The sequence below is a fragment of the Buteo buteo genome, chromosome 2 (genome assembly GCF_964188355.1).
Source record: "Buteo buteo chromosome 2, bButBut1.hap1.1, whole genome shotgun sequence".
Lineage (NCBI taxonomy): Eukaryota > Metazoa > Chordata > Aves > Accipitriformes > Accipitridae > Buteo > Buteo buteo.
In genome coordinates this window covers 63,395,669-63,418,677 of record NC_134172.1, presented here as the reverse complement: position 1 = coordinate 63,418,677, position 23,009 = coordinate 63,395,669, and the positions used below count along the sequence as shown (strand labels likewise).

General features: G+C 52.6%; 1 protein-coding gene across 1 annotated transcript; it reads right to left on the bottom strand.

Annotated features, from left to right (window-relative positions):
* Window positions 1–19,121: 19,121 nt before the first annotated feature.
* Window positions 19,122–22,571, bottom strand: LOC142045221 (uncharacterized). The gene is made up of 2 exons (XM_075058472.1): window positions 22,397–22,571; window positions 19,122–21,653 (listed from the first exon to the last, which is right to left on the bottom strand). Exons 1-2 carry the CDS (start codon window positions 22,535–22,537, stop codon window positions 19,137–19,139), a joined length of 2,658 nt encoding a protein of 885 aa, XP_074914573.1. The 5' UTR covers window positions 22,538–22,571; the 3' UTR covers window positions 19,122–19,136.
* Window positions 22,572–23,009: the final 438 nt, after the last annotated feature.

Genomic DNA, 23,009 nt, shown 5'->3' with positions numbered 1-23,009 from the left:
CTCCACATGCTGCATGCATAGCTTTGGTGAGTCTCTCCCAACTCGTCCACATATGCCTGTGTCTGTGTTAACATGCCCAAACATCACCACAGCCAAGTTCACCTGTTCAGGGCCTCTGCATTGCTTATAACCTGAGCCCCTCAGCTGTATCTGAAAACCAGCATCAAACAAAATGATTCTGAATATAGCCTAAGGCATGCTTAAGGCCATCGCTTCAGACTACCAAAGGAGAAATTGTATCTTTAGCCGCAGCTAGCGTAACATCAAGGCTCAAAAAGCAGCTGTGAAGGGAAGCTGTGTTTCTTCTGCAACGAGATCTAGCCTTCACTTCGACTCACCGGTCAGTGGCAGTCTTCATTTCCAGGAAATGACAGCGGAAGGTTACCACCTGACGCCACAGGCTGAGTAGACGGCTGCGTTCACCCCTTAGGTAGCTGTCATAAAGCTAAACAGGCAAAGACAAAAAGAAATGCCAATTCAGCCTTCGCTGCCACTGTACAAGCCTTTCAGAGAGGAGAGGGTACAACCGTCATCACCGGGTCTCCTTTAAGAACTATTCCAACGGGGGGGGGCGGAGGGGGGCAGGGAATGACGACACATCAAGGACTGAAGAGCCACCACAGAGGCATCCTCAGTAGACCTGCCACCTGACTGCAAAGAAGGGAACATCCACACCTCCCCTGCAGGCGCAGGTATCAACAAAGCAAACGGATCGCGATTCATCATCTCGCCTTGCAGAGGTGTCTAACAGGCTCGGTGGAGGAAGACAAAAACAAGCCCCTCCGAGACCAGTGTCAGATTTGCTTACAGCAGCCTATTGGTAAGGGAGGCCTGTCCTGTTCTTCTGTTGGCTACCCTGAATCCGAAAACACACAGACCTCTCTTGGGTCTCCACTGCTGCAGGCAGAGATTTAGGAACTATTAAAAAACAGACGAGCGTTCACGGGTCACTGCCCTACAGTGCCCAGCAACAGCAAGCATTTGCCTTTGAGAACGAGCAGTACGGTCACAGCACGCGGGCATCTTCCATCACCACAATCTGCTGACACTCCTCCATCTCACACCCCTGTCTTCTGCTCATCAACACCAATACATCCTCAACGGTGCCACGACTTTCACACAGCAAGTTCTCCAGGCCAGAAATAAAACCCATTCTCATTCCACCCCGGCATCGCGTCTGACATTCCCGTCGCCCATCCTTACCTCACGTTCACCGCGCCACTCGCTCTCCTTCAATTCCAGCTCCTCCCGGGCCCTCATCCAATCCACCGTCAGTTTTCTAACATCTTCTTTAAGGGCGGAATTAACCTCATTCGCTTCATCGAGGCGCTCCTGCAGGAGAGTGTTCACTTCTGCCAGATTCTCACACCTTGGAAAGGGAGAAACAGCAATGAGGTCACTGAACAACTGCTATCCACAAGCAGCGTCTCCGTGATTTCCCAACTCCCTCAACACTGACTTTGTTGTCAAACTGAGAGGCAGTAAAAGTGCTTTCTAGGATTAACTAAGATCTCGCTGTGATGGCATACTCATTCGCTTCTCCTTGCTTTAAGCCTTCTACTTCCCCCTACAATTTCCCTTTCCCCTTCTACTTTGATGATGCCCACAGTTCACGTCTCGCCTCCCCTTCGTGCTGTCTGATCACTGGAGGCATCGCCTTTCTCTAGCACTCTCCTGACCCGCTCACCTACTGAACCACAGGATAATTTAGGCTGGAAAGGGACCTTTGGAAGTCACCCGGAATAACCCCCCGCTCCAAACAGAGCCATTCAGCACACAACACTATTACTGCACCACAGAAAACAGACTGCGGACCTTTCTCCTTTCAAAGCAGCTTGCCCAACTGCTCCCCTTGGGGAGACCAGGGAGCACTGACAGGTTTTCCCTCACTTCCACGAGCATCCAAGATACCAGGTATGAGGGAACGCTTCTTCCTTGTACCTTTGCTGCTCCTCTTCCACCCGAAGCAGTGCTTTCTCCAGGCTCTGCTCTTCCGTGGCTTCCCACCTGCCTGGAAGGGGTCCCTTCAGAAGAAAGGAAAAGTTTAGTCAAATTCTTGTCTTGCCTTCACTGCTGTTAGCATCCACCGCTTTCCGCTCCATTCGCTTGGGTGGCTCAGGAGCTCGTGGCTTCTTCCAGGCCTAACAGTGTCGTGACTATGGAGAGCAAGGGAGGGGAAGGGTGGCGCTCAATGCCACTGAGCTCTCCTCAGTCCCCCACTGTGGCACTCTCGCAGCTAGGTCTCCTTAGCTCACAACCGTGAGTGCTCACTTTGACTTGAAGCCTGGGAATGCTCTCCTACTCTCCCACCCTTTGTTCTTCCTAGGTTTACTTTAGCCGTGAAGCAGAAAGAAAAGCACACAGCCGTATGCTGAACGCCAGCATTCTTGCCTTGCAAAATGCCACGTTTCAACCCGTTCTTTTTCAGAGGCGGCCACAGAACCTAACAGGCAGTGTAGCCCTCTCCTGAGCCCTAGGACAAAACGTTACGCCAGCAATAAAGCACTCTTTCTCAAAACTAAAATCCCCCTTCACAGGGTTTCCTGCACCCGCATTTCTGGGACCGCTGGCTCCTCCAAGAACGGCAACTGGACAAAGCACTCGCAGGCAAACTTACAGCGCTTCTTTAAACCCTCAGGCAGCAAAATCTTGCTTCCCTCAGCCATTGCTTTGGGGAGCTTGCCTCGGCCCGCGGTAACAAACGCTACCTACCTACACGGTCTTTAGTTGGCAACCTGCACACTCACCCCTCCTGCTGCCAGCTGCTGCTCCAACTCTCGACACCGAGTCCGGTACTGCAGGACCTGGACGGAGACATAGAATGAAGATGAGCGAATGCAGCTTGTCACAGGCTCGGCTCCTCCCGCGTTAGCTCTTCTCCAAGTCTTTCCAGCCCAAGCACAGTGCGTTTCACAGCGCTGCCGATGCCGCCAACTACAAGTCGTTACGATACAGGGAAGCTTCACTTTATCTCGTACGGAAGAAACGGAGACGGGGCTTCTTTTACACGTACTGCTACCTGCTCATCCTAAGAGCTGCCTGCCTCGGCCCGGGGCCGCCCCAAACCCCCCCCGCCGGCTCGGCTCCTGCCTCTGGGACAGCCCCCTGCTAACAAAGGCGCCTGCGAGCCGGGCATCTTTCTTTCCGTACGGACAAGCCCTCACGAGAGGCTCGCCAGGGTGACAGCGGCAGGGCCGGGCGCCCAGCGGGCCGGGCCGGGCCGGGCCGGGCCGGGCCGGGCGGAGGAGGGCGGCTCCCGGGGCCTCCCCCGAGCTGCGGGCTCGGCGCCGTCCCGCCCGCGGCAGCGCCGGGGAACGCCCCGGGGAGGGCCCCGCTGGGGCCGCGCCTTCGCCCCCCGACATCGCCGCCGCCGAGGCCCCTCTCAGCGCTGCGCGGGCGGCCCGGGCACCCCGGCCCCGCCACCGCGGCCCGGCCCCGGGCAGCTCCCCGCCGGGCCGGCGCCCCCGCTCCTCACCTTCGCCTGCAGCTTCCGCACCAGCACCGCTTGCCGGTGCTGCGCCTCCTCCGAGCTCTGCAGCCGGCGCCGCAGGGAGGCCTGGCTCCGCGCCGCCATGCCCCCGCTCTCCAGCCGGGCTCCGCCGCCTGACGGGCCCCGCGGCGGGGGCTGCTCCGCGGCCTGCCCCGGCGGACCGCGCTCAGGCGCCTGCCGCGGCGGGCGCAGCGGCTCACCCTGCCGGCCGGGCGCGACCGGGCGCCGGGCGGGAGAGCCGGGCTCGCTCGGGGCCGCTCTGTGGCAGCGCTTCGCTTCTCGCTTCTCGCTCCTCGCTGAGGGTGCGGCCTTGGGCTGCGGTGCTGCCGCGGGGGAGAGGCCGCCCCGGCAGCCGCTCGCTCCAGCGCGTTCCGCTCAGAGACCGTTAAGGGCCCCGCGGAACGCTGGGGGCAAAAAGCGCCCCCGGTGCAGGCTGGGAGAGAAGGAGCGCGAGGAAAGCCCCGAGGGTCGGGTGGCGGGGTCTGGGGCCACTGGGGCAAGAAGGGTGGGACCGCAGGGACCGTGGAAAAGGTCCATCGCCCAGGGAAGCCAGCTGAAGAGCTGGAACTCGCTACGAAAAGCTCCAACTTCAGCCCCTGGAGCCGGAGTTCCCGTCTAGTACGAGACCCAAGCATACAGAGGTGGAATGACTGAAGCTTTCGCTCCCTGTTGTGCGGCAGGAACGGGACAGACTGCAAGCAGGGGGAGAAACACCGGCATGGCAGAGAAAAGTGCAAAGTTACAGGACAACCAACTCTCTGAATTAAGCTTTATTTCACGAGCCCGTGAAGAAATACAACAAACGCACACGACAACCAGGGCTCGGGCCCCTTTGCCCGGGCTCCTCTCTTACGTGAATTCACTGAGGCACTGCTCAAGCCACGAGGTTTCGTAACTTACAACCCGCAACACTTAAAGTCGTGGGCTTATGGTGGGGGGGGCGGGGGGGGGAGAACAAAAATAAAAAACCCACCAAAAAAAGACTTTGTTTTTCCCTAGTGAGAGTGCTCATCCTTCCTCCTCCGTCACCGCGCGGGCGTCCCCTGTATCACGCTGTGAAGCACAAAAGCCCCAGCAGTCCAGCTGCTGTGCAATCTCCTTCAAAGGCTTTTTGGCTAAGCTGCTGGTTTATACCTTCCAGCTTGGAAGTCTGGTCTATACCATTTCCAAAAGGCAGCAGATTCTGACAATACTGCCAGGCAAAGATGGTGGCTGCAGGAGACAGCCAGCTGCAGGTGCTAATGGCTGCATCATGGCCCTTTAGCTCTTTCTGGCCACCTGTGCTGCCTACCTGGTGCTCCCCCTTCAACCCAAAGGCACTGCTCCCAGCATACATCAGGCCTTAGCGTGAGCTGGGCTAGCCAAAATCTCAGCAGGAGTTGAGTGAACAGTCACACTCCACCCCTTGGTGTAGTCAAACATCTAGCGAACCCGCTGCTTCGGCGAGTGGAGGTACCGTTACTCCTCTTGCCTCGCCTCCAGGGACCTGAGGCAGCGCCAGAGCTTACGGCCTTCGGGCAACCGTTAGTCTCCTATTGCTATGCTGGGCTAATCACGATCCCAGTATCGGACCGAGTCGGAGACCTAAGCACAGCCTGGACGCTTGTTTTATCAGTGTAAGAACGTACATCCCAGCTCCTGAACCCTATCGCATCCCTTGACAGCGGTACCGGCAGTAGCAGCAGTCGCCAGGCTCCTCTTCCACGTGCTTTTAAGGGTCTGGTATGCCCTGGTCTCCCTGAGGAGGTGAATCTTTGCAGGTGTTCAGGGCAAACTGCCTGTAAGATTTATACGAGTAAAGTACACGGTGCTCAGCTCTGGCAAGTGAGCCGAGCATACCGCTGAAGCCACCAAGTTATACCTTAAGGGTGTTTTCACCAGGAAGCCTCAGCGCCTGAAGTTCTGTTGCTACAGATAACGGATTGAACCCCCTTCCCCCTGTGACGGTTGTGTCTGCTTGCACTGTGGACCTACTCCAGCAGTTCGGCAGGAAAACGAAGGTGCTCTGCTCAAGAATCGTCCTCAAATGGCTAGTTGGATTAAAACGCTTCAGGTAGTACCAGAAAAACCCCAGTCCCTTTCAGATGTTCACATGGAGAAGGAGGGCATCTGGGAGTGCCTCTTCCCCTCCACCGACTGGAAAGGGGCTTGGATGGCTTTCAGGCATTTGCACTGTCGCGTCTAAGCGAGGTTGGAGTCTTAAGCTATGCAAAACAGCAAAAATCAATGGAGGGTGATGATATAGATTGAAATGTCTCTTACCTGTGTTCCTCTGTCAGCTTCACCACCATGGGCAAAAGTTCATATAGCGCAAATACACCAGGCAGACCCTGGTCTCCCAGTAGCTCGGTGGCTATCTTCTCATGTCGTCTAACTGAAAACGGGTTAGTCCTTACCACCTAGCAGGAAACAAACACAGCAAACGTCCTTTCATTAGCGAGGAACAGGAAAGGCTACTAAACCAGGAGTTCAGTGAACCGTATCAGTGTAGCCCTGCCCACTCACTTGTGGGGGGCCTGACAGTGCTTACAAAGGGTCGTAAAAAAAGCACCATCAGGATCGAGTCTCTTTTTCCTACAGGCTATCAGTTAAAGCCCCAGCTAGCCCCAAGAATGAGTGATGCATCAGTCCCCGGGCCGGGCTGTTTTGGTCTCTGCTGGCAAGTAACGGCACAAGCTGTTCCTCTCGACCTCAACCCCAAGTCCACCTCATCTTCCACCAAAATGTAGTCCACCCAAGCATGCTTCAGGAGACAGCACCGGTAGGAGAAAGCCACATCTATATGCAAGAGCGAGAAAAACGGAAGTAATACAGAAAGGCAGGAGAGTGCCAGGGCTGCAGAAGGACACAGATTGCCCATCTTTATATAAACGAAGATCACCCTGCAGCATGCTCCTGCACCCTGCCATTCTTCTAACCATTGCCCATACCAGTCCTACTCTTACAGCAAATCAACTGCGTTTCTGTAAAATGACATTACCTTCCCCTATTGACATTATCCCTAAAATGACATTAGTATCCCTAAAATGCCATTAGTATCCCTAATAAGCTATCTGACCAGGAAGGCCAAGGCGTGGCTGGAACTGAACCTGGCAAGGGACGCAAAGAATAACAAGAAGGGCTTCTACAGGTATGTCAGCCCGAAAAGGAAGGTCAAAGAAAGCGCACCCCCCCGATGAGCAAGACTGGCAAACTGGTTACAAGGGACAAGGAGAAGGCTGAGGTACTCAACAACTTTTTTGCCTCAGTCTTCACCGGCAGCCTCTCTTCCCACACCTCTCCAGTGGGTGGACCGCAAGACGGAGACTAGGGCAGCAAAGGCCCTCCTCCAGCAAAGATCAGGTTCGTGACCACCTGAGGAACCTGAACATACATGCGTCCATGGGACCTGACGAGATGCATCCCAGAGTCCTGAGGGAACTGGCCGATGGAGTTGCCAAGCCGCTCTCCATGATATTTGGAAAGTCACGGCAGTCGGCTGAAGTCCCTGCTGACTGGAAGAAGGGAAGCATGACACCCATTTTTTAAAAAGGTAGAAAGGAGGACCCTGAGAACTACCGACTGCACAGCCTCACCTCTGTGCCTGGGAAGGTCATGGAACAGATCCTCCTAGAAGCCATGCTAAGGCACGTGTTGGACAGGGAGGTGATTCGAGGCAGCCAGCAGGGCTTCACCAAGGGCAAGTCCTGCCTGGCCAACCCAGCGGCCTTCTAGGATGGGACAAGTGGACGAGGGAAGAGCTACAAACGTCGTCTATCTGGACTTCTGTAAGGCTGATGAGATTAAGTGAGATCATCACCCCATCCGACGACTTCAACAGGCAGAAGTCGCTCCAACACGTCACCACGTCCTCCGCAACTACATTATCTGCACAGAGCAACTAATAATCCCCCAACGCATTACCTCCAACACTGATACGTTAAAATCGTTTAAGACAAAGATTCTCAACCTTTTCCACCTGGTGACCTCCTTTACCGCAGAAGAGTCACCTGGCACGGCTCTCCTTTCAGCTTTCAGGAACTCTTCTCAGCTCCCAGCCTAGATCAACAGCTCCTCCCAAAGGAGATTGATGGGCACAGCAAGTAACAGAAATTAGTTAGCCCTCTAGTTAAAACGGCTTGGGGGCGGGCCGGGGGGGAAGGAGACGGCAACACTGACTCTCAACAGCGTGCACTGCAAAAACGAGCAGAGCAGGAGAGAAGAGAGAAATACTCCGATCCTTACAATGAAAAGACACACAGATTCGGACAGAGCAGCACTTAAAACTCGTACCAAAAAGGGGAAGAGCAACAGCTTTGCCAGTGTGCTTTCTAGGCCATATAAAATGACTCCCTAGCTAGGCAAAGGGCTAAGATATGGACAAGCAATCATTTAAAGCGCAACAGAGAAACAAAAAGGCAGGAACTAACCACTAAAAGGAAAAACACAGTGGCATGCCCATATATGTTAAGCGAGCTCTAAAGCAGCATGCCAGGTAACAATGCTGGTTAGAGTTAGACTCTTTCCCACTTCTTAAGGGAACAGAAAGGTCATTTTAGGAGCAACCAAAGCTATCCAGAAGTGCACTCGAGGTTTACATTCACAACATGTTGACATTCAAAGCTGGGTAACAAGTTTTTGTTCTTAATCGGTCCTGCGCTTCTTTTCTCACACCTGATGCACAGAGAAGGCAGCGTACCACGAGGCTGTTTTGTTCCTTCTGCTGCAAGATCCCAACAAAGGCGAATACCTGGAAGGATAGGGGGGTGGGAGAGGGCAGGAGAAACTTACATTTGGACAACATACCTCAAAGGAGGTTAAGTAACCTCCTTTTTTGTTTGTTTCGGAAGACCGTTCACGCATATTCACCACTCTGCATGACTAACCAACAACTGTCACAGACTTACACCTCCTCACAGATGGGCCTCTGAATCCTTCACACAGCAGTTTCGATCCACTTTGCCACACGCTACAGCCCTGGCGGGGCTTCTACAACAGCATGTTTCGTGGTATGGAGAAGCTATGGAAGGTACGGAGAGCCTCCAGGTGGCTGCTTGACAAACGTTAGGCATTGCCAGCAACTGGTACGACTTGAGCTCTGACGGATTACAGCCCAGTGACTACTTTGGGACAGAAGTTAAGAACGAGCTCACACAAAACACCCTTTGTGGAAGGAATACTGTACAGGCCATCCGCCACAGGATTTGGATCTCCTCCACACTGAAACGGTGTCCTCCACTGATGGAGACTGAGTTTTCTTTCTTTGCTTCTCTGGGTTTTTTCTGGACCAAAGAAAAAGCCGAAGCCTGGAATCATGAATCTCTCAAGATGGAAACACCTCTGCGGAAGGACGCAACTTGACAGATGGGACAGACCAAGTCACTACAGAGACAATAATAGCGAGGGATAGTCCAGAACCTATGGGCTACCACGGATCCCTTCTTACAGAAGAATTCTTTGCAGGTAGGAGGAACGAGAAACACCAAATGACACCCGTTGTTTGTGTGAGCGATAAATGCCTGGTCTTTGCTCCCGTAAGGATGCAAAGCCTGCAGCAGAAGTGAGAAGGCAAAGCCATAACCAGGTTTCATTCCAAGACAGCTCACGGAACGGTGAAATAATTTACACAGCTCCCCTCTGGACACCAAATAACCCCAGAAAAGATTCCGTTTGATGAGATACAGCCTTGGTGCTGCTGCAAAGGTAGCGCAATTTGCGCTGCCCTTAAACAGGCACGTGCACAAACTATAGACAACCTAACTCTGCACGGTCTGAACAATCGTGAGCGCAGCTTCCAAAGGCAGACCAAAACCACAACGGTCCTCATCATTCTCTGAACACGGGCCCAGGAGGATTTCATTGCACAGACCTTCACAGACGCTTTGGAAAAAAACACGCGTGCAACACAACTGTATTCATTCAAGCGCTAAGAAGATACAAAAAGGTGTAAAGGTTCCCGCACGTCCTCCGACTCTGCCCCGTAACAGCTCTCGCAGCGATCCGCAGCCAAAGAACTGGGATCAAACACTTTTTCTTCTTCTTTCCCCAGCTCTAAGACAAAAGAGGATGCAAAGCGACGAGGCGTGACTAGAAACGCTATCTCGGACTCTTGTTCCGTTCTGCGCGCAACAACTGTTCCACACACGAACGCAACGATTCTGTGTCGGAAGCTGCGCGTCCTGCACCCAAAGCCCACCTGAAACGGTACGCGCAGAGCCTGTTGAGGTGCGAAGTAAGACCAAGAAGCAGAGTGGCATTTGTCATCTCAAACGCACCCTCCAGAGCAAGAACCGGCTACCTGTAAGCCTCGCTGGAGCGCTGATCAGACGTTACTTGCCTAAAGGCTTTGTTAAAACATTGTCTACTTCAGACAATGTCGCGCATAACAGGACCTGTTACACAAACAAAATTTTAAATAGCAGTCAACGGCAGTCAACAGTGCACAACGCAGAATCCTGTCCCAAGACGGGTAGGGAACACGGTTATACCTTGTCGTGAAACGAGATCAGAGCGAGAGTCTCCCGAATGGAAAACTGGCACCCAGTCCTCCAGGACGACAATGCTGACAAGGCACACACGTTAACCCCTGCTCACTAGAAGTCTCCAAGGAATTTCGACCTGCTTCGTGACTTAACGATTCTGACGATGTCTGTGCCATGTGCGTGCTGAACGCGCAGCCGCAGTACGGCTGGGGCACGAACTCATGGAAATTCATGGTCTTACGTGCAGAAGGCTGAAGAGGGACAAAAACATTGGCTCTTATTATAAGAGGCCCCCTTAAAAGCAGGCCGTTTCAACGCACAAACCCTGAAGGACAGGACCAAGTCTCTTGCCTAACAAAAGCCCTCTAAGGCTCACTATCCAGGCACGGCTGCACTACCCTCTATAAGCCTTGAAAAGGTGGCTCCTTGGATCACTAACGCTGGGGAAGGGGACAAGGTACATAGTCAGACACTGCTGAGGGGATAAAACGATATCAGGGCCCTGTCTGTGGAGACCGGGGGGTCTAACAGGCGGACGGAAGCGAGTATTAAACATGTCTGTATTTCGTACGAGCCACAGAAAAAAAAGAGATTTTAACTGGAAACCATGAAATGGGCATCAAAATCAGTCATGACCCTTATTTCTTTAATCACATACTCTACGGCAGTGACGCTCAAGCAAATAAGAGCTTTTAGGAAAATATCCCCATTAGTAAACAACCGTGCGAGACTTTCCTTCTCAAGCTCCCAACATTCAAAGCAGCTGAAAGCGCACTTAAGAATTCATTGTTCAAAAAGCGGTACGGCTTTTAATCTCGTCATTACACTCAAAGACAGCGTCGGGAAGAATACAGCTAAATAATCGCGACGCTTTGTCAAAGCCATGATTCCCACCACTTCAACGAGAACACCTGTACGATACCCGGACTCTTTCAAGACACAGCAACCAGTAGCAGCTTTTTAAATGGAATCACTAGCTGCCTGTTGAGCTGTCGCAGAGACAGCATCCAGAGGGAATGCACACATGTAGTCTGGATACTACAAAGAAACTGCAGTGCCTAGAACTCTACACGCAGGGTTTCTTGCCGTTAACACGGTCCTCAACTTGCACGCAGATACGATGCGTGAAATTGGAAAACTCTGTCCACGGTAAAAGGAAGGAAACGATAAGAGCCGCCAATAAAGAATTCAATCATTTCTTGTCATTCAATGGAAAGGAGTAAGACGACATCCCAAGCACAGAATGCAACCTACCACAGAAATCATTCAGCTATTAACTATTTTAATGTAACTACGATCAGGAAAAGCCTCCAGATGCTACTCCGTAAAATTTGGGTATGCTTTACTAAATTTAAGGTCAATACTGCTACAGCTGCCCTTTACGTAACTGACTGAAGGTCAGCGTTACTAACGGAAACTGATAATCGTAGAGTTGAATGAAGACGGGTGGATGCTTCTGACCTAACCTGCAACACGGGTGATGGAAACCAAACTAGCCGCGTGCTTTCTCCAGACAGCAGAAGAAATTGCTTGTTGCCTGCAATGCATCTGATCTCTTTTGAAATGCCTCTTCCAGGCGAGACCGTTTGCTCCTTACGAGTTTCTCCTCCTCTCCATCGATCACACAAGGAGCCAGAGCAACCGCTTCCAACGGAGTAATGCCAACGGAGACTGGCAATACAAGTAAGGCAGGAGGCCTACATGCGTTAACAGAGAATTAGATACAGAACAGCTGGTTTTGTCCCCGGGCGTTACATTTGTCACGCCACAACCTCTGAATACAGAAAGGCTGCTAAGCGAACACGGCAGTAACAGCACTATCACCACATTCCCGTGGCAGCAGGAGAAACTCCCGTACCTACCAATCGCTCAGCTCTTGGCTTAGTTTAGCCTTGCAACTTCAAGAACAGAAAAGTTCAATCCGAGCGATACAAATCAACAAATTCAGCTCCTGCCGACACGTAGAACTACACCATCTCCCAGAAAAAGTAGTAAGGAGCTCGTGCTTTGGAAAGGAAAAGTCGGGACAGTATTACTGTTAGATTGCAACACTTTGCCAGAATCGTTTCTGGTTTGTATCGAAGCCCAACGATGAGTCATAACACAAAACGAATGGAAAGGAGAGGTTTATGTAGCCAAGGACCACTTACTACAACCTGTAACCGATAAACCAACTAAAATATATTTATCTAGGTAGGCATTAACACACACAAAGTGAATGCAGTAAGGTGCAAGCTTGGGCTTAAGGGTCAAGTCACTGGAGCCTTCCCTGGACTGGAGAGAGGCTCTTTCCTCTAACCAGGTCGTCCCGTTTGCCAGCCCGCTGCGATTTAAAGGTACAACCAAAGCCAAGTTTTGCCAGAACAGCTGCTTGATTCCTAGTCGTAAAAGACCATTCACGCAGCAGCTTTATTCCTGAAATGCATCCGTGAGTCCTCGTCGCCATTTCAGAGGGACTAGGCAGAGATCTGCCTCGCAAAAGCTGCCAGTATAACAGGAGTTCGCCTGATCGGCCAGTTTAATAGATCTGCGTGCTATAAACTCTTCAAAAGTTTGTGGTCTTTAAATGCTCTTCAGCTGTCACTTGTTCCCGTGAATCTCAAAGCAGGCATACGGTGATGGAAAGACGACAAGAGCGTCCACCCAAGAAAGGCAGAATAGCACCTTACCGTGGCTCTCGGCCTCCGGACTCACACGATTGCCAGCTTTATCCAAACGTTGTTTAAACGGATTGTGCTCTACATCCAGCCGCTGCTCTCCTGCTACGTCCCTGGCATCGATGCTCAAATCTGAAATCAGTGAGCAAGGAAAGCGGTCTATAAACACACGTTTGTTACGGCCTGCGGCAGGCTGAGGAAGCATTCAGCCAGTGAAAATACAGACTCTTTCAGCGAGGGCGGTAAGAACGCGCCAAAGCGGAAGAGGGCGTATGGCTGGGGACAAGTGACGTACAGGGAATAAAACGCACGTTGCGGCACCCTGAACGACCCTTCCAAATACGGGGTTGGGTTTGGTGCACCAGAAGGACGGTTTCCAGCTGCCCACAAAGCGTTACCCTGAGAGGTAATACGCTTAAGGCAAAAGAAACCAAAACCAAACCCCTCAAAGCCCATAACCATTCCCAGGAGCACAGGAGTTAAGCTTCAAATTGGTTGAAAGCTGCCTCCTACCTCTACCCCCTCACCCTTCCCCCTTCCCCATCAGCACATTTCCTCGTGACCCCTTTTCACAAAGAAGACGGAGAAGGTCTGGCGTCTCGGCCTGGTATCGAAGCACCGTGATGCGCTTGCCGGCTACACGCTCTCTTAGAAGACTGACAGCTTCTCTGCACAAAACAGCAGGGGCTTCCAAACTCTCTGGCCTTCCCGCGCCCTTTTAAACGTGAGGAAGGCAAAGACCAACAATATCTCGGGGGGTCACGAGGAAGTCAGACTCACTACAATTAGAGCCCAACGCACTACCCAAAGGAATTACCGCAACAGAACAAGAGGCAGGGAAGATTAGCGCACAGTCGGATAACGTGCACAGCAGCGGTACGCAGGAAGACTTGCAAAATTTTCCGTCGCCTCACCCTGCAGCTTTGTTTTGAATTTAGTTAAAAGGTAACCCGACTATCAAGGCTCACTCCGGTTTTAAAAACTCGGGGCAAAGGTTATCACGTGGCGTTGGCGTTAACAGTCAGAACTGAAGTACAAAAACCACGGAAAAGTTGCGCCTCGCCAAGTAACTTCCCAAGGAGACTCTAAAGCGTTTCAACAACAGTACAGTCCAATCTCGAGTCCCAAGCGAACACCGAACGCTGTGCCAGCGTTTTCAGTACGACCGAGCTCTCTGACAAAGCACCACACCGAACAGAAACGTAAGCGGGTTTATACCTGAGCCTCACGTATCATCTCAAAAGGTAATACAGCCTGCCTGGAAGCGCCGGTTTAAGCGCCCAGCGGGCCTGGCTGGAACCGCTGCGTAACCACCAGGGATCACCAATTCCTCCCTGCCCGTGGCCCAGGCAGCAGCGCAGCACTCGGAAGCACCGGGCACACCGAGCCTGTCGGGCCCTCGGCAAGTATGCAAATTATCCCCAACGTTCAGACGGCTGACTCACAAGCACAAGGCACGTGCGGAAGAAGAACATCGAGACTGGTCTTCGGTTTAGCTCCCCTTGATTTGTCAAGGCGCAGTTCCGGATGAACCTAGGAACAAGGGAAAAACGGAGAGTCCTGTTTCACTCGGAAGCCCATCAAAAGGCCTCTTTCTTTCCCGCGACTGCTCTGGCTCACCAGCTGATTTTTAAGAGGTGGGATTCAAGAGACACCTGAGCTGCTGCCTCCCACCGCAGCCAAGCGCTTGCCATTTCTAACGCTTTCTTTTAAGAAAGGTAGTAACTTGGGAATCTTAGAACCTGGGGTGGGGACGGGGGCTCCCGCGCTTCCTTGCTTTCCTTTGCATGGCCTGCTCGTAGGCGGCAGAGGCAGCGAGAAGAGCCTTTGAGACGCTCTCCTGCCACCGCGGTACAGGAAGCCACAAGCCACCCTTGGCGCCAAGCGGCTTTCGGGGGAGGGCAGCCCGCTCCCGGCCTCAAGGCCACCAGCTCGGAGAAAGAAAAAAACCCCACGCAGATCTGCGGCGGGTGAAGCTGCCGCGTGGGCAGCCCGCAGGAGGCGGCGGAGGAGGCGGCGGAGGAGGCGGCGGAGGAGGCGGCGGCTCGACGGGGGTGCGGGGGCACGGCAGGCCGCCCCGGGCCGCAGGGCCGCCCCGGCCAGAAGCAGCACCGCGGGGCCGGGCCGGGCCGGGCCTCCGCCGCCGCCGCCGCCACTCACTCACCTCCTTGGTGAGGTAGTACTGCAGCTCCGAGAAGAAAAGCAGCACCATGATGAGCCCGCTGACAACCGTCACTGCCGGGGAGACGCGAACCGCCGTCAGACCCGCCGGTCCCGCCTCAGCCCGCCTCGCCTCAGCCCCGCCTCAGCCCGCCTCGCCTCGCCTCAGTCCCGCCTCAGTCCCGCCTCAGCCCGCCTCAGTCCCGCCTCAGTCGGCCTCAGTCCCGCCTCAGCCCGCCTCGCCTCAGGCCCGCCTCAGTCCCGCCTCAGCCCGCCTCAGTCCCGCCTCAGCCCGCCTCAGTCCCGCCTCAGTCGGCCTCAGCCCCGCCTCAGGCCCGCCTCAGCCCCGCCTCAGGCCCGCCTCGCCTCAGTCCCGCCTCAGCCCCATCCCATCCCATCCCATCCCATCCCATCCCATCCCATCCCATCCCCTGCCTCCAGCTTGGCAAGGGCTGGCGTTTGTGACCCCCGCCCTCCCTTCGGAGAACAACCGAGCTGTCCCTCAGGCTGGCTGTCGCAGCAACAAAGCTGAAAGCAAATCACCTCGGGAGAGGACCGGCGCTCCTTGTGCCGAAGCACGGAAGGAAAAAGGAAGGAAAAGACGGAAAAAGGGAGGAAAGGGAGGGAAAAAACGCCGCGCTCTCGCCCCACCTCCCATCCCTGGCCTGCGCCCTTCACCCCTTCCTCTTGCTCCCACCTCCGGGTTTCCCTCTCTCGGCCCAGGGAAGAGCCCTTCCGAACTCAAGAGGTTACATCGTACAGCAGCTCGGAACAGCTTACTTGTGCAAGTGAAAAAGAGAGTACAAGCTTTGCCTAAGCCCCAGGCTTGCCTAGCCCTTGCTTCTTCCCACTAAAAAAGTGCAGTCCTGCAAAATCTCTTTGATTAAAAAAAAATTTTAAACATCGCTGGCACTAGGCAATGCTTGCGAACGTAAACAGAACCAATACACCCCCGTTGGAAAAGGGCAGTCCTGCAAAATCTCTTTTATTAAAAAAAATAATTTTTAAAATCCGTGTCGCTAGGAAATGCTTCCCAACGCAAACAGAACAGATGTACCCCCATTTCCCACAGCAAAACATAACACGTTTCCGGGAAGGGCACCAGGCTGGAATGCCGGGATGCTGCAGCTGCTCTTCTACAGGAAAAGAAGGTTCAGAGAGGCTGACCCAGCTTCCGAGCCTCTGCTTCCAGAACAGCAGCTTTGGGCTCCCTGACCACAGCTGCTAAGGAGCGAGACAGCTCTTGGTGAAGGTCTGACAGCTCCTGGCTGGTCTTGGCACAGCACTCGATATAGTCCTGCTTGTATTTTCGTTCTTCTGCCAGCTGCGTCTGCAGAAGGGACACCTGAAAGAGGCAAAAGGCCGAGCTCAGACAAGCCCACGCTCTTAGGACCATCCGCAGCTCCACAGATGCGGCCGTCAGGAAAGACGCACCCTCCAACTCCAGCCCTGACAAACACGTTGTCCTTGGGGAATGGGAACTAACAGGTTGCCAGAGCCACCCTGAACTGAGCTCAGATTACCGACAATTCCGAGTTTCTTTCTGGCATACCATTCACAAGGCACAACACCGAGACATGACATGCATATTAAAGAGAGAGGTTTCTACAGGATTTCGTAACCCAACCCTTTTTTTTCAAAGGAGAGATTTGGGCTACTGCCACCTTAGTTCCACATGCTTTCTCCTCAGCAGGAGGACTGCTGCTTACACAAGGTAGTGAAGAACCGTTCGGTTACGATCTACTTTAGGGACCTGACAGCTAGCACATGAAACGGGAGAAAACTCTCACTCTTCCTAACTTCAGAGCATTTCACGAATGAGCAGAGCATAATCTGATGAACACAGCCCAGGGGGCAAAGGAGCCTTAAAGGACTGCTGAGGCCTTCAAAATCCTCAAACTCTTATTATTTCCTGGCAACAGCGGGTAGGTCCACAGTGCAGGCAGACACAACCGTCACAGGGGCAAGGGGGTTCAACCCGTTATCTGTAGCAACAGAACTTCAGGCGCTGAGGCTTCCTGGTGAAAACACCCTTAAGGTATAACTTGGTGGCTTCAGCGGTATGCTCGGCTCACTTGCCAGAGCTGAGCACCGTGTACTTTACTCGTATAAATCTTACAGGCATTTTGCCCTGAACACCTGCAAAGATTCACCTCCTCAGGGAGACCAGGGCGTACCAGACCCTTAAAAGCACGTGGAAGAGGAGCCTGGTGACTGCTGCTACTGCCAGTACCGCTGTCAAGGGATGCGATAGGGTTCAGGAGCTGGGATGTACGTTCTTACACTGATAAAACAAGCGTCCACGCTGTGCTTAGGCCTCCGACTCGGTCCGATACTGGGATCGTGATTAGCACAGCATAGCAATAGGAGACTAACGGTTGCCCGAAGGCTGTAAGCTCTGGCGCTGCCTCAGATCCCTGGAGCTCTGATAGAGTGCAAGCTCTACCGTTAACGGAGTCAAGGGAAAATGGAAGCTGTCAACAAGATGAGTAAGACTCAAGGGGAACATCCTTAGAATCTTCTCTATATTGAGGCGAGTGCCAGTTCTCTGCACTTCCTCCAATCCCTCTCCCACCACGCCTGACCTCTAGGCAAGCCAGAGACTTAGACCTAGGTGCATGATGTTGTTTGGCCATGGCCAACAGATGTGTCTGACTGACTGGGTATTTCCACTGCCTGGTGTACTCACTTCCCGACAGCCAAACAAAACTCGGGCTGTAGCATCGTGCAAAGCTGTGCCCCTCAGTACAGCCACGGCAGCTTTTGACGAGAGCTTTCCTACTCCTCACCTGGTTCTGCAACTCAGCTAATCGACGACTGCAGCGAGCGTGAGACTCCTCCTGTGAAGAAAATGCAAGGATTTCCTTTTGGTCTCCAGTTTGGCCAGGGCCATGGTCTACGTTCCACTTCTCTTGGGTCTGTACTGGGGGGATGCCGCCACTGGGATTTGCCACTGTTCCTCTGTATGGCCAGACCCTCCTCCCACCAAGGAAGATTCTGTTCTCACTTGTCTAGAAGCAGCCATCTTGTGCTGGTCAGCAAGCGAAAATCCGCAGGCATCCGGCAGCATCCGACCACTGTGGTATCTCTTCAGTCTCCTCCGCTCACGTTCCACCTGCACGTTGGTGATAGGAGAAAGGGTCACAGAAACCTGCCACCAAACAAGGAGCAAAAGGAGCTCTGGACATCATGGCAAGGAGATTTCTGCTCTGCTCAGAGGCTGCTAATTGCCCCAGAGAATGCTGCGGGCAAAAAGCACTCCAAGTAGGCTATGGAACAGAAAGAGCAAGAGGAAACAGCTCCTGACACAAGAGCGTCAAACGTGCGTGTATGGGGACACTGGGGCAAGAAGGGTGGGACCGGAGCACATGCGCATTTGTGAAGGCAACGGGGGGCCAGAAGAGAGAGAAAATACAAAAGCGTGCGTCCACAGGGGGAAGTGGGAGAGGGAAGGAAACAAGCAGAGGACTCCAAAGTGCTGTCTGTGGAAATGGGGTGTGATCCAGAGGACCGTGAGGCTTTGCAGAGGCAGCGAAAGCCTGTTTTACCTGCTCGAGAGTCCTCCTGAGCTCAGCATTGAGTTGCTTCAGCTCCGCCTTCTCCAGTTCCAGCCTTGCAACTGCTCGCTGCAGACATTCCAGCTGCTGTGACAGAAGCCTCTTCTCCGAGAGCCATGATAGCTGCTCCCCTTCTGCAATAGCCTGCTGGGTATACAGAGAGGAGTTTATGTGAGCTGGTGCCCCATAAAGGTTAGGAGGGACAGAATCGACAAGTCGGGGAGAGTGACCGGGCTCGGGAACGGACAGTGCCAAGTCCCTTCTGCTCCTCCTGCTTGACGGGCCAAAACAACACACTCTCTTCCTAGGGGCCCTCCTCCCCATCGCCGTGGGGAAATCCACACAGATTTGCCTTCCGGCCTTTTGGACCGCAGCACAAGTACATCCTGAATGCGCAATGAAGCCCTTCGCCTGATCGGGCAACGGTACGAATGCCGTTATTTTTAAGACACTGGAAAAGCTGTACCTCCGAAATCGACATCTCTGAAAGCATCCTCTAAGCACCGTCAGCGTAGCTGCTGTGCAACCATCGTTACAAAATTCTGCTAAGGTCAGTCCCTTAGTTTGGTCAACTGTACCCCTTCCTTTCCATGCCAAACCCCAACCACGACACGTCGGCTAAGCTTGCCTACACAGGACAGAACCAGTTACCCATCCCCAACGTTTGGGCTTGGGGTAATTCTAACAGCAAGCTCCGTAGTTCTTTCAGTAGTTCGGGGGCTGACAGAAAACATTTCAGCAGGTGAACGCCTTGAGCTACGCAGACAGGCAAGCCTGCTGGCTACAACCGCAGTTTCTGTGGCCAAGCAGGTCATGTATTTATGGGACTATATATTCCCGTATCTTTATGGGCATCATCATTAGAATCCTTTCTAGACATTTTAGTTGACTGACGATCAGTCACACTGCCTACCTGATGATGAAACCGGTCCGTGTCCCTCTCCGAAACCATGCTCTGCAGGATGGCTATGTCTTCCCTCAGAGTCCCATTGGCCATTTCACTCTTGGTGAGGGCAAGAGTCAGTGCTTGTGCCTTCTCTTTCCATTTGACTTCTCTGCTCTCGGTCTGCTTCAAAATAGCAATCGTGCGCTCCAACTCTTCCCCCTTGGCTTTCCGCTCATCCTCCAGTTGTTGCGTTAGCTCCTTCTGTCTTTGCAAGGAACGGTCTCTCTCCTGGAGAACTCGCCTCTTCTCTGCTTCCTCTTCCTCCCATTTCTGGAGTTTCTGGATTTGTTTCTGCAGGGTCTCCCCGCCAGCCTTCCATCGCAAAGCTGATGTTAATTGTTTCAAGAGCTCACTCTGCCTCCTAAGCTCTTGTTCTCTCTCTCTCAGAGTCTTCTCTAAGTACCCGACTCTGTCTCTGTGGTTCTTGATCTCTTCATCCTTCTTTGTCAGAGTCGGCTGAACAGGCTGGAGATCTTCCCGAAGAGCTCTTACTTCCTCTTCCAACTCTTTGAGTTCACCTTCAGCCTTGGTCTCTTGCTCCTTCTCATGCAAGGCTTCTTCCAGGAGCTTCTCTGGCTCTCTGCCATGCCTAACCTCTTCATTCTTCTTGGTTAGCTGCAGCTGGAGATTCTGCAAGGTCTTCAGTTCTTCTTCTTGGCGCTGGACTTTTTGCATGAGAGTTTCATTGTCTTCATCTCTCTTCCTCACCGCTTGCTCAAGCAGATCCACTTGCTGCTGGCATGATGTTAGAGCTGCTTTCGTGCTTTCTTCACGAAGCCGGAACATGTTCATTTGCTCTGTCTGCCTGAGGAACTCCAAATGGTTCTCCTTCAAGATTTGGCTCATTTTGTCTAGATCCTGCTCTAGACTCTTGGCCTGCTTGCCTTCTAACTCCTTCTGCTCTCGAAGCTCCTGGACGTGCTCTTGCAAAGACACTATCTCTTGATCTCTCGCTTCCAGAGAAGATGCAGCGTATTCTAGTTTTTGCTGTATGGCTTTGGTCTGCATCGCTGCCTCCTCCTTTTGCTGTTGAAGCTTAGAGAGAGCTTCCTCCAGAACCTCTATCTTTTCCTCTCTTTCTTTCAGAGTCAGCTTTGTTGCTTGGAGATTTGTTTGCTCAGCTTCACGCTTTTCCTCCTTTTCCTTCCACGCCTCACATTGCTTTCTAAGGGATAACATTTCTTGTTCTTTTTCCTTCAGTGCCACTTGAAGCTGCTGCAGAATTTCCTTCTGCTGTCCAGAGTCTTGCTCTTGTTTTTGGAAGGTCTCAATCAGTTCCTTCTGAGATTCAATCATTAAATCCTTTTCTTTCAGTACTGCTGTAGCGTATTCTAAGTCTCTGTGCAAGACATTCATCTGTTCTTCTGTTTTTTCCGCATAGCTCCTTGCCTGTTGCTTTTGGATGTCTAGGAGTCTGTCCTTTTCTTTTAAGGTTCCTAAGGTCTGCTCCAGTTGGTCACGGACAGTCCTTAACTGCATTTCCATGACTTCTTCAGCTTCCCGGATTTGCTTTTGTTGCGACTCAAGCTCTTGATCCTTTTCAGATAAAGAAAGGGTCATCTTTTCTAGTGTACCACGAAGCTCTTGCAGGTAGCCCTCTTGCTGGTCCTTGTACTGCTGCAAGAGTCTTAACTGATCCCTTTGAGAATCACACTCGCTCTCTCTGTCCTTAAGAACTGCCCTCAGGTGTCCAAGGCTCGCGTGCAGAGATTTCACCTGTTCTCTCTCCATTTCCAGCGCTTGGATCTGCTGGGTCAGAGACAGAAGCTCCAAATTCTTCTCCTTCAAGTTTCCTTTCATATGATCAAGATCCACCTGCAGATTTCTCACTTGTGATGCACCATCTCGTTCTAGAATCATTATTTTCTCCTCCTGGAATTGGATCTCCCGGTCTCTCTCCTCCAGCTCTTTGCTCATCTTGCTGACAGCAGTCCTCAGCATTTCTTGCTGCTTCTCCAGCTCCTGTATCTGTTCTTGCTGGGATTCAACCTTCTGTGTTTTCTCTGTTATGTCCTTGATAACCTCACTGAGAGTAGCTTCATGCATTTCTTTCTGGTTCTCCAGCATTCTCATCTGTTCCTGGTACAACTTCATTTCTCCCTCCCTCTCTGACAGGATGGCAGTCATATGAGTGAGACTCTCCTGCAAAGCTTTTCTCTGTGCTGCCTCTTTTTGGAGCATCTGGATTTTCTCCCGCTGCGTTTCCACTTCCTCGGTTTTGATTTTTAAGGTAGACAATGTAGTCTGAAGTTCTTGTTCAAGGCAGCGATTCCTATCTGTTGCTGCATTTGCTCGGGTTTCGGAGGCTGTGACCGATTCCTGAAGAAGTTTCATCTCCCGTACCAGTTCTTCTTTAACTGCTCGCAGCCTGTCCCGTTCCTGCTGCAAAGCAGTGACAAAGAGGTTCAATAATTCCACCCATGTATGTTTGCTTTTCGTACTAGATTTGAACTCCTGCTTCAGTGGCAGTCAGGGGCTGCCCCCTCCCTCCCTGCCTCTCGGGATGTTGTAAGACCTTTCCTGTGCCACCCTTTCGGTTGCGTCTTTCCCAGCTTACTCGGCCAGTCCCGTCTTCCTTTTTGCCCTTCTCCGAACCTCTTCTAGCTCTAGCGTGTTCTTTTGGGGAGGAGCTGCCAGAACTGCAGCCAGGATTTAAAGTGCAGACTAACCATGATTTAGGCACTGGCATGATGATGTTCTCTCTGATAGGGAGGGAGGAAGGGAAGACAGAACAACCCCAACATGGGATTTCCCGTTGTTGGGGTTGGGGTTTTTTTTGGACCTCTACCGTGTAGAGTTTTCATGGTACCATCCTCTAGAACCCCACTGTGCCCTCTTGAAGGAGTAGTGGTCAGATCACAGACACAGTTACGGTGTTCATGTTCTCTTCAGGCTGCAACGCGCTTCCTGCCTTTCTTAAACCTACACTCTGGTAGCCTCTCGCATTACAGGCCCTGTCCCTCACGGCACAAAGGTCTCATGGCTGCCAAGGCATCGCGCCTCTTTACAAAGGGGTGTCTAAGAGACGCTTCTACCCAGACGGACAGTGTCCACAGAAGCACTGCCAATAAGGAGCCCAGAAGAGTAAAAAAAAAACACACTAATTCTCCTTTCACAGTCTCTACCTCTTGCTTGGCACTTTCCACTCTCGTCCGTTCCTCCTCTTGTTGAGCTTGCATGGCAGCAACTTTCTGCTTCATATCAAAGAGCTTCTTCTCGTGCTCCCTTTCTGCCTCTGCCTTCTCCTTTTCCCACTGCTCCAGCATCTCCTGTAGCTCTGAATGGTGCCCTTCCCGCTCGCTTGCCTGATGAGGGGAGAAGAAGACTTCAGGATGGAGTCCCAGCCAAGCTTCTCAAAAAAATGGGAAGCTTCATCCCTCCCACAAACCCCCACCTCCACAGCGCACAGTAGTGGCTTTGTGCCCTCCATAAATCATGTCCTATCAAGGAACTTAAAAGGACAGTCAGCTGGTGGAAGAAGAGGAGATGTTACCTTCCCCTCTCTGGCGGCTGCCTGTTTCCTAGCACCTCTCGCCTACGGGATTTCTCTCTAGTCTCAGAGCCGCTATTTTCAAAGCTCAACTCCATTCTCATCAAGGAAAAGATGCAGATGGACTGCAGGGTGAGAAAGGGGCCAGCACCCCGATGCCCTAGTCACAAGACGGGCCACGAGCTCAAGTACCAGGAACAAGGGGCTGTTCCATCTGTTCTGTATGCTTTAAGCCCAAAGATAACACC

Excerpts from the sequence above, each read along its gene's own strand:
- LOC142045221 (XM_075058472.1), bottom strand. The coding sequence starts at position 22,537 with ATGCTGGAGCAGTGGGAAAAGGAGAAGGCAGAGGCAGAAAGGGAGCAC. Across the intron at positions 21,654-22,396 it reads TGGAAAGTGCCAAGCAAGAG|CAGGAACGGGACAGGCTGCG; the intron begins GTAGAGACTGTG and ends ACTGCTTTGCAG.